Source organism: Homarus americanus, unplaced genomic scaffold (assembly GCF_018991925.1).
Source record: "Homarus americanus isolate GMGI-L3 unplaced genomic scaffold, GMGI_Hamer_2.0 scaffold45267, whole genome shotgun sequence".
NCBI lineage: Eukaryota > Metazoa > Arthropoda > Malacostraca > Decapoda > Nephropidae > Homarus > Homarus americanus.
In genome coordinates, this window is record NW_024753629.1 from 38358 (window position 1) to 48312 (window position 9955).

The 9955-nt window shown below is 37.7% G+C and overlaps 1 protein-coding gene across 1 annotated transcript; it reads right to left on the minus strand.

Moving 5' to 3' along the window:
• Positions 1–2971: 2971 nt before the first annotated feature.
• On the minus strand, positions 2972–8687 carry LOC121855403 (endothelin-converting enzyme 1-like). The gene is made up of 4 exons (XM_042350305.1): positions 8404–8687; positions 7220–7350; positions 5765–5911; positions 2972–3159 (listed from the first exon to the last, which is right to left on the minus strand). The coding sequence occupies exons 1-4, from the start codon at positions 8442–8444 to the stop codon at positions 2987–2989; spliced, it is 492 nt and encodes a 163-aa protein (XP_042206239.1). The 5' UTR covers positions 8445–8687; the 3' UTR covers positions 2972–2986.
• Between the last annotated feature and the right edge of the window lie 1268 nt (positions 8688–9955).

A 9955-nucleotide genomic window follows, 5' to 3' on the forward strand; every position in this document is an offset into this window, starting at 1 on the left:
CTCAGGAACAGGTAGAGTAACATGGTTCGGAAAGCCTCGAATCACATCGACCCCGTGGCGAACGATACTTTTTTGCGGGACTGTACTGTACAGTCCCGGTCAAATGTTCTGTCCCAGCCAGATTAGGCTAACCTGGTTGTGTAGCAACGTCGGAGACACGCATTAAAAGGTGTTTATGTGTGCATATTCTCTATGAACTACAAAATTTATCGATGGTCAATGGTAAAATTATAAAGACTATTTTGTTCTGCATTCCTTTTTAACATAGCATAATCAGTGATATATATATATATATATATATATATATGTGTTAGCGGGAGAGAAAAGGAGAGAAGAGAAGACGGGAATGCTGCATTTAGCAAAAGGGGTGAGGTGCAGTCCTTAGAACAAAATTTTAGGGGGGTCGTATGCATGTTTTCTCAGCACATGAGGACAGTGCTGTCTTTTTTTAGGGGGTCGATTGTGATATCCAGAAATTTCAGAGTAAGTTCAAATGCCCCGCCATGAGTGATACTGAGCGTTCAAGGTCATCTGAGGGGAGGGAGCGCTGCCTGCTCGTAGCGAGAGATTGCGGAACTAGGCCTATATGATATTAAATGTGATTTACCGAATTAATAATGATGCGATTCATGAAGTTAAGGGACTATTATTGAATTTGAAATTATTATAGATCGTTTAGCAGTCTGAATAATGTTACGGGTGTCCCAAGGAGTTATTAGTTAGGCGGAAAATATATCACGTAGGCCCAAGCTAGCGCCTTGGGGAGACGCGACGCTGGCTAGGCCAGTCCCGGAGAGCATTCACACAGACAAGACGTTCCGCGCGTCCATCAGAAATAGTCACGTGGCCTAGTCACCTGTGCTGCGCTATTGCAGTATAACAAGTAAGTCTCATTCGATCTCAGACAGGGTTAGATAGGGCAGTGATAAAGTAAACTAGAGCTAACAGTGAGTTCATTTCAGGGTTTCCGTCAGAACCCACTTGACTGGAGTTGATTGATTGAGTTGACCGGAGTTGACCGAGTTGACTGCGAGAGATTGACTGCCGTTGATGATTGAGGGTGGCGATTGTCGCCATTGGACCGATCAGTGTAGGCCTGTCACTGTTTAGCGGGGTAGCAAAGGATCTCTTGAGTGAACGAGTGCTCCCGACAACTAACACGACACGGGACCAGCATCAGCAGTGGGTGATCAGTTCTTACCACTCCGGTGCACAACCCCACATGTCCCGAGCAGCTAGTGAAACCCTCTTGCTAACGGGAAGCTAAAGTTTCTCTCAACTGCACAAGGTCTGATTGGCTCACTCTCTTCCTGCCCATGGACGCACTGGGAGTACACTGAGGCTATCTGAGTATATTAATGGTCACACACTGAGACCGTGAGTCTAGGACTCTAGGAGATACCTAGAGGAACATTTTATCTTCCTTATCACGGGTGTAGTTAACACCATTCCTCAGACTGATATTATCTTGACGTGTGTAGTTTAATATTTCTTAAATAATTTTGATAGTAGTGTTTTTTTGAATGTTTGTGCCATTAAGTGGAACCAGAGTGATACTGTGATTTGATTCTTTTAATGCCTCTAATTCTTCATAATTCTGATCTCAGGTATAACCTTGTTCCCCAGAGCAGTGGTTAGGTTAGGTTAGGAAGTGTACACCTGTTGGGGTGCTATAATTTTGTTGAGTGATATTATTTTGCTGAAAGCCCTTAAGGCCTATTCATTGTAGAGTATTTAATTTCTTATCTTTTATTACCATTCCTCAGTGACTGATATTATTTTGTTGAAGACCCTTAAGGCCTATTCATTGTGGAGTATTTAATTTCTTATTTTTTAGTACCATTTCCTAATTGACTGATATTATTTTGTGAAAGCCCTTAAGGCCTGTTCATGTGTGCAAACAACATTTCTTAATACTTCAAATTTATTGTTGCCTGTGTTTCTAATAATTTCTATGTCATGTATAACTTTTATTCCCCAGAGTAGTGTTTAAAGTTTAAGTTAAGAGGTGCGCATATTGGTGTACCATTATTTGATTGTGTTTGTAGTGTTGGAGGGAATATAAGTGTCTAAATTTTACAGTGTGTCTCATTCATCCCAGTCACAGACGCTATCCTTCCACGGGTCACGGACAGTTCATTTTGTGTAGTAGATTTAAGTGTTCTTGTGCTGGTTCGGGATTTTTCTCAAAGGGGCGCTTCCACTGCCTTTACCATCTATTAAATTTTAATAAACCCCAAGTCAAGTGAGAAATTAAAGTCCAGCAAATTCCGACCGGTTACATATATATATATATATATATATATATATATATATATATATATATATATATATATATATATATATATATATATATATATATATATATATATATATATATATATATATATATATATATATATATATTTTTTTTTTTTTTTTTTTTTCCGGTGTGGAACCATTACCCAAAAAACCCATTGAAACAATGGTTTGAGTTAACGAACGTTTGGTTAACGAACGACCTTCTGGAGCGGTTGAGTTAGATTAACGAGGGCCACTGTATATATATATAGTATAATTATAGTATATATATATATATATATATATATATATATATATATATATATATATATATATATATATATATATATATATATATATATATATATATATATATATATATATATATATATATATATATATATATATATATATATATATATATATATATATATATATATATATATATATATATATATATATATATATATATATATATATATATATATATATATATATATATATATATATATATATATATATATATATATATATATATATATATATATATATATATATATATATATATATATATATATATATATATGAAATTAAATACTCGTAAATTCAATTAGGTTACCTGTGATGTCTTCTGTAAATAACTGCAACATAAAGTAGCAACCATACGGACATTCTCATATTGACATGTAATATTCTCTGGCCTCATCTAAGACACATTAAAAAAGATTGATGATCTAACCTGAGAGAAGCCAAGGAAGAAGAGTTGCTGGTGGTTTAGGGAGATACCTGGTAGAGCTTTCTCTTCCCCATTCTCTTTCACCCATTCCAGGTAGGCCCGGAAGCTTGCTTTAAGTCCTCCATTGTCAGCTATATTCTCACCTGCAAGTTGCACCAATATTCTTTAGTTTTATGTTCTAGATATAACTGGGAATAGTTTTTTTTTAGTTTAACAAATTTATTGATAAAGCTTGGAGTACAGTTTGCCTATTCTGAGTAAATCAGTCAGGTCTTGACACTGAGGGTGGTATCACTTCTCACTGCCACGCAGGACAGTGGTTCATACACAAAGGAATAGATCACATTCATTAACAGTATATATAGGTCAGATTCATGTGGGTTGATGTCACTGTTCACTGCCATGCAGGACAGAGGTTCATATACATTGGACATCATATTCTAATCGAAGACTAATCAATGTGGACTAGCAAATTTTGGATAAACAGCAAGAATGTCCTCAAGCACCCCTGATTCAATGTAGTAATTACAAATCTCATGATACAATAAGCCAGGTGACCTGAAGTCTTTGACAGTGTCACATTCAATAATTTAGTGTTCAAGTGTATGCTTTAAGGGTTTATCACAAAGTTTTCATGCTGAGTGTTCCGGTATGGGTACAGCGTTACTAACTTGCCAGTTGTGTCTGTATCCTAGCCTAATTCTGGCCACAACTATGTCACATTGTCTAGTTCTGCCCTTATGCTGGCTATACCGGTGTCATGATCGTAATGACGGCTAACCTGTTAAACTAATGATCCATATTACGCTTGCACGTCCACAAAACCTTCTGAGTCTCCCAGTGGAAATGTCCTCCGTTCTCTCTGTTTCTTTGATGACGTCATCGAGATGTCGTATGTTTGTTGACCGAGTTGTAAACTCTTTTGCATCTACCGAAACCCTGTAAACCTTTTTTTTTCACCTATGAATATCAGAGACTCTGATAATCATAGTGAAATTGTGGTAGGGAGGTTAACTGAGGAATTAGTAAATATTCTGAAGGGAACCTTTTTGAATCTGCTCCTCGAGTTTGTAGCAAGGTGCTGCGTGTTGGGACCTGTTGCCATCCATCCTTTTGTGATCAATTTAATTCTTGCTTTTGATAGCTCAGTCAGAGCATTGTTTGTAAAGATAATAGTAGGGAATGAAACTGAGTTCGTAGTCTCAGTTTCAAACGTCAGAGTGTTACAGTAACGTAATTCAGTGAAATGGTTGAGTAGGTGGAATCCGTAACTTTAGCGTGAGTGGAAGGCGGCGGTTCGTTTTTAAACTAGTAAGCGCCACGCTCCTCCACTTACAGGTAGGTCATTCCACCTTCTCCGTGTTGTAATGCACCATTTTTAAGTGATTTGACCGAATTAATAGTTTGATTGCAAGTGTTAAAGTAACCTAGTTAATGTGCTTTGAGTGAAGTATTTTATGTCCTTAATGTCCCTTTGAAACGTTGAGTTCGTTATAAACCGTGAGTAAGCGCCACGCTCCTCCACCCACAGGTCCCTAATGCAGCCTAGGCCGTGTCTGTAGCATGGATGACGCATCCACTAGTCTTGGGAGATGTCTGAGGTCCAGTGGAGTCGGGTGTCCTCTTGAACTCCGACCGTCAGAAGCTCCACTACCACCCATGGGCCCCATGGGGGGTAGTGGATTCCCCTGACGCCATGCCCCCGTGGTGAACCCGGATTGTCAAGCCCCAAACTACTGCCAGCCCCTATCATTGGTGGATGAGTACAGTACATAACTCAGTCGGGCTCTTTGTGTGGTGGTGTTAGTCCACCGGAATTATCTGAGTTTGTTGGAAGGTGTCACCTGGTGATAAGACTCCATGGCGGCCGCTGGAGTATTGCCCCTGGGGTATTGAGTGTTGTACTGGCAGGTGCCACTGGTATCATTGGTACTAAGGTGCTGTGAGAGTTATGTGTGTTTTGGTGTGTGTACACCCAGTAGTGGTGCAAGTAAATTGAGCCTGAGGGAATGGTACCAGGAGTTCCTACTTTGGGTGCATACAATGTCTTTTCTGTAACCATTTTGTGTTTAATAAACAGTGTATTTGTATGTGGGTCTATGATTCACCTATAGTATTCACCTTTGTTCTTTCCCTAAAACTCGATACTATATTTACATGTACCCAGGGGCCTTCCTCTCACATCACGCTACCAGGTCAGAGTATTACGTAAGTTGTTGTAAGAGTGCCAAGCCCTTACAGGGTGGCAGCTTGTGGTGCGCGCTCTTACAAATGGTGGCCTCAGTGGTTCAGCAATAAGTAGTAGCAGCCCCGGCTCATACAAATGGTGGCAGCTAGCTTGTTGTTCCTACCCCCCCGTTACACCGGTACCTCTTGTCATATTTACTTATGCCTTACTGTTTACCATTGTTTGTATAACTGCAGTGCTTAGGTACATCGGTTGTATACCTGTAAGGTCTATGTATACTGTATACCTGCATCATATATATATACATGCTCAAGTTTTATGACAATTTTACTGAATAAATATCTATGTATTTATCTTTAGCATTCTCAACAGTTTTATAGATTAAGTGTGAGATGACATGTGAATAATTAGACAGAATATTCTAAATAGCTTTGACATACAGTAGAACTTCATATTCCCAGCACTTGTTTGTTGGGACAGATCCAGGAATTTTGTGGTTTTCTGAGCAAGGTCTTGTGTTCTAAATATATGAAGACTAGAGCATGCAGTACAGTACCTACCCAATGTTAGTTTGCCATTTAAATGCTCTCCTCGTAGGCTGTATCCTGAGTACTGTTCTACCATGCACTGAGTTAGGTCCTTGAATTTATCTGCAGTCTCCTGTTGCCACCATTGGTTTAAGTTGCCATCCTTGTCATACTTTCTTCCTAAAAAAATAGGAGCATGGTGAATTCTTTAATAAATTTGATATCAGTAAGTACGCATGCTTTCAACTGAAGTTCAGATATATCAAACACATTGTATTTCTTTGTGACTTTCTTCCTCTTTTCTTCGCTCTTTCTTTGGTCTCACTAACAATAGAGTGACATCAATGACATACAGTAATCCCTGGATTATATAATACTGTAGACAGATATTTAACACATTATGACAAAATGTAGGAACCAAATTGTGGAACTTCCTTGAAGTGATAAAGCATGCAAGTAATTAATGAGTTAAGGCCTGACTTATCTGAGGGCCGGAAACACGCAGGAGCAAAAACTGTTAGTTAAGTAGTTCTAATGTCAATATATTACAATATCTCTCGATGAATAAGATGAGATACTGTACTGATTTTTTTAAAACCTTTCCTCCTTTCGGTAAAGTAGTTGACAATACTGTATGTGTTTACCCTTGTAACAACAAATGCAGTAGTGGGTGGTGTGGTGACCTCACCAGAACCTCAGGGTCTCCCATGTGTGACTCTGTTGTAGCTTCACTGTGCCATCTTGAGGCAAGAACAGTAACATAATATTACAGAATTACATCTTAGTTTTCCCATGACTAATCATATTATAGCAGATAAGGTGCATCACAAGATGGGGCAAATTAGCACAGTTTGATGTGTGAGAGGAGAGAAGGTGTTAGGGAGGGTAGAATGGCTCAGTAACACAATACTGACTGAAGCAAATTACTGTGTTGTATTTTGAGGTCTGTACTACAAATATCACAACAAGAAACAATTTAACAGTTTTACATTGTTATATCCCATTTACTACCATGTCTTCCAAATTTCTTTGTGTAAGCGCTCCCCAACTTAAATAGGTGCCCTTTTTCTTTTCACAAACCTTTATAAATACTGTATAGTAGAAGGCCACTTCTTAGAAATATTAATATCACTGTCTGAAACCCATGAGTGTGCATATAAATTCTCATCATATGAATAGAAACTTTAATGAGGGGTGTCAGTGGTACAGCGGTATCACACTTGCTTCTCACCATTGCATCCTGGGTTTGATTCTGAGTTGGATGTGACAACAGTGTTGTCCAGTGTGACCCTACCAAACTTTGCAGGTTTTCTCTGGGTACTCCGGTTTCCTCCTGAGTAAAGTACCTCACTGGACTTCTAGGAAAACCAGTTAGTCATAACTAATATGAGCTATTCAGTACTGTATAAATATGTACAGTACATAAAAAACTTATCTGTAAATTTCTATAACATATTTTCAAACACCAAATCACATCTTCATACAAACCTTGATCATCAAAGGCATGTGCCAGCTCATGTCCCATGACTACACCCACTGCACCATAGTTGAGTGACTTAGGATTGTCATTGTAGAAGAATGGTGCCTGGAGTATACCCGCTGGGAAGACAATGTCATTCCTGTTTAGGAAAAGTTGAGATAGAGTAAGAAACCAAGTACTGTACAGTACAATAAAAACCCCATAATCTGTACCCCTCAAATGCAAAATCACTCATAATTCATAATGTTTTGCTGTTACAAAATATATACAAGTATATTAAAAAAAAATTTAAAACTGTACAGTATTTGGTAAAATTTCGAAATCCTGTAGGAGACATTTAAAAAAATTATGATATACAGTACAATATACCCGTATATTAAAATTTTCATAATATTTGGCACACACACACAGACACACACACACACACACACACACAAGTATTCATACATACATACAAACATACATACATACATACATACATACATACATACACAGACTCTGAGTCAGACTCACACAAAAGAGTGAGTTCAGCAGCCTCTTCAGGGGAAGGAAAATGTTGCTTGTGTGACATGATGCATGTTTGCGAGTGAGGCAGTAATTGACGCCTGGTCCTGTGAGGTGTGACAGTGCTGCAGAGCTGGCAGTGTTGTCAAAATATAAGCCTAGAGGTGTTTGAAACACTTCCCCCAAAAACAAGCAACTTGCACTGCATGTAATGCCATGAGGTGCCTGTACTGGTAACATTTCATCACAGATATATCCGTGATTTGCTCCAGCTGACACCAATTGTTCATCACGGATATATCCGTGACTGATGTCCAACAGATTAAGAGTTAATGATGAGATTCAGACTGTTAGCAAGCATTACAACATCTAGTTTGTTTAACTGAAATGCCCGGAAGATTAGATGGGAGGCCAATTTTTATAAAAAAATAAAAAATAAATAATAAGTAGTAGATCTTCTGACTTGCCTTCAGTTACTGTGAACTACTCGATCTACTCAGTGATCTAATGTCTGAAAGCTTGTTGTCATCCACAGCTGAGACTCTTACAGTTACCACCAGTCATCTGATCTCTTTTGTTGAGCAGAGAAATTTTGAATATCTCTGAGCAGCATGAAACCTAAGATTGACATACATTATGGGTCATTCAAAAAAATAAATTACAATTAAAAAAAAATATTTTGGCTTACCTTGTTGGAGAATAATAAGCATTTACTGTGGGTGGAGACATGTCCCAACGTGTCTTATTCACCGGCTTATACAAGCGACCGAGGTTCTCTTTGAAGTTGAAGATGCTCACACGAATATTATTCTTAAAGAACTCATTTTCTTTTATTTTTAGGTCAGCATATTTTGCATCCAGCTCCCCTTGGTCAAGGATATAGTCTGCAAAACCTGAAGTAGGAAATAAAATATTGAAAAAATTGTGTAGAATATTAAAATTTGACTGATATACAAGAGCAATGGTGGAAACTTAAAAAGAAAAAGAAAAAAAGAGGATAGTAGACTGAAATAAAAAATTCCACTTTGTAGCTGAAGGAGAGAAACAAGTGACCTACAGAGTCCATACCGTTAACAACACTGTCTGATACTGCCTACCCTTGCCAGAGAGCTTTGACGTGTTAAACATCAGGACAGATTATCCTGAAGGACATAAATTACAATATTTGTTTTGTAACTGAAACAACAAACACAAGTTTGAGATAAGTAACATCACTTGGTAATTATATAAGACTAACCCACGAGTGAAATTGATTGAAAACAATTATAAAACGCCGGATTTTCATTGTTATATTACAGTAAAAGTCCAAAAATCCGGATGCCAGAAATCCGGACCACCCGAGAATCCGGACTTATCGAAAAATAAATTTTTGTTTATTTATTTATTTTTTTTATAAATTTAGCTGGCTTTTGTGTGTATGTGCGCATGCGTGAGTGCCACAGCTGCACAACAACAACAACAAGAGACCACGAGGTCGCCACTTTAAAACGAGCAATCAAACTGTGACAACGAGTCCTACTCTTTCCATTTACAGAGTATTGTACAAGCCCATAATAATGGCTCCTAAAGTAGATAAACTTCGTTGTGTGAAGAGAAAGAAGAACACGTTGAAATTGAGTGACAAACCTGAAATAATTAAGAAACTAGAACGTGGTGTGAGCAATACTGTTCTAATGGAAACACGACATTGGAAAGTCTACAATTTATGATATAAAAAAGGCAAAGAATAAAATTCTAGAATTCACAGCTTTTTCTTTAAAACTGCTTGTTTTGATAAATGAAGCATGCTATATTTGCTAATGAATAAACTATCAAAATGTACTTGTTCATCTCTTCTTTATTCCGCCTTAAATTTGAATTTTAAAAGTACTGCCTGAGCCAAAAATCCGGACCGACCCAATCCCCAAGCAATCCGGATTTTTGGACTTCTACTGTATAGTGGATATTGTTGTAGTTTGTGGAAATACAGTATGTTAAAAAATTTATATTTTTAAAATTTTTGCGACTTAACATTTGTGGATATGAAGAACAGAACCTAACCAATCAAACCAAACAAACCCACCTAACCTTACCTAACTTCCACAGTATATTAAACAGAAAGAACTTACTATGATATGGTGAAATTTGAGGCATTTTCTGGATGTGAGATGATGCGGCCGCATAGGCTCTATGCAGCCCTGGTGGGTTAGTCTTATATATTAACCCATCACTTTGCTTACCTTACATGTACAGGGTATCAT

Coding starts and splice junctions, on each gene's coding strand:
- LOC121855403 (XM_042350305.1), bottom strand. CDS start 8,444: ATGTCTCCACCCACAGTAAATGCTTATTATTCTCCAACAAG. Junction 7,351..8,403: donor GCTTATTATTCTCCAACAAG/GTAAGCCAAAAT, acceptor TTTCCTAAACAG/GAATGACATTGTCTTCCCAG. Junction 3,160..5,764: donor AAATGGCAAACTAACATTGG/GTAGGTACTGTA, acceptor TGCAACTTGCAG/GTGAGAATATAGCTGACAAT.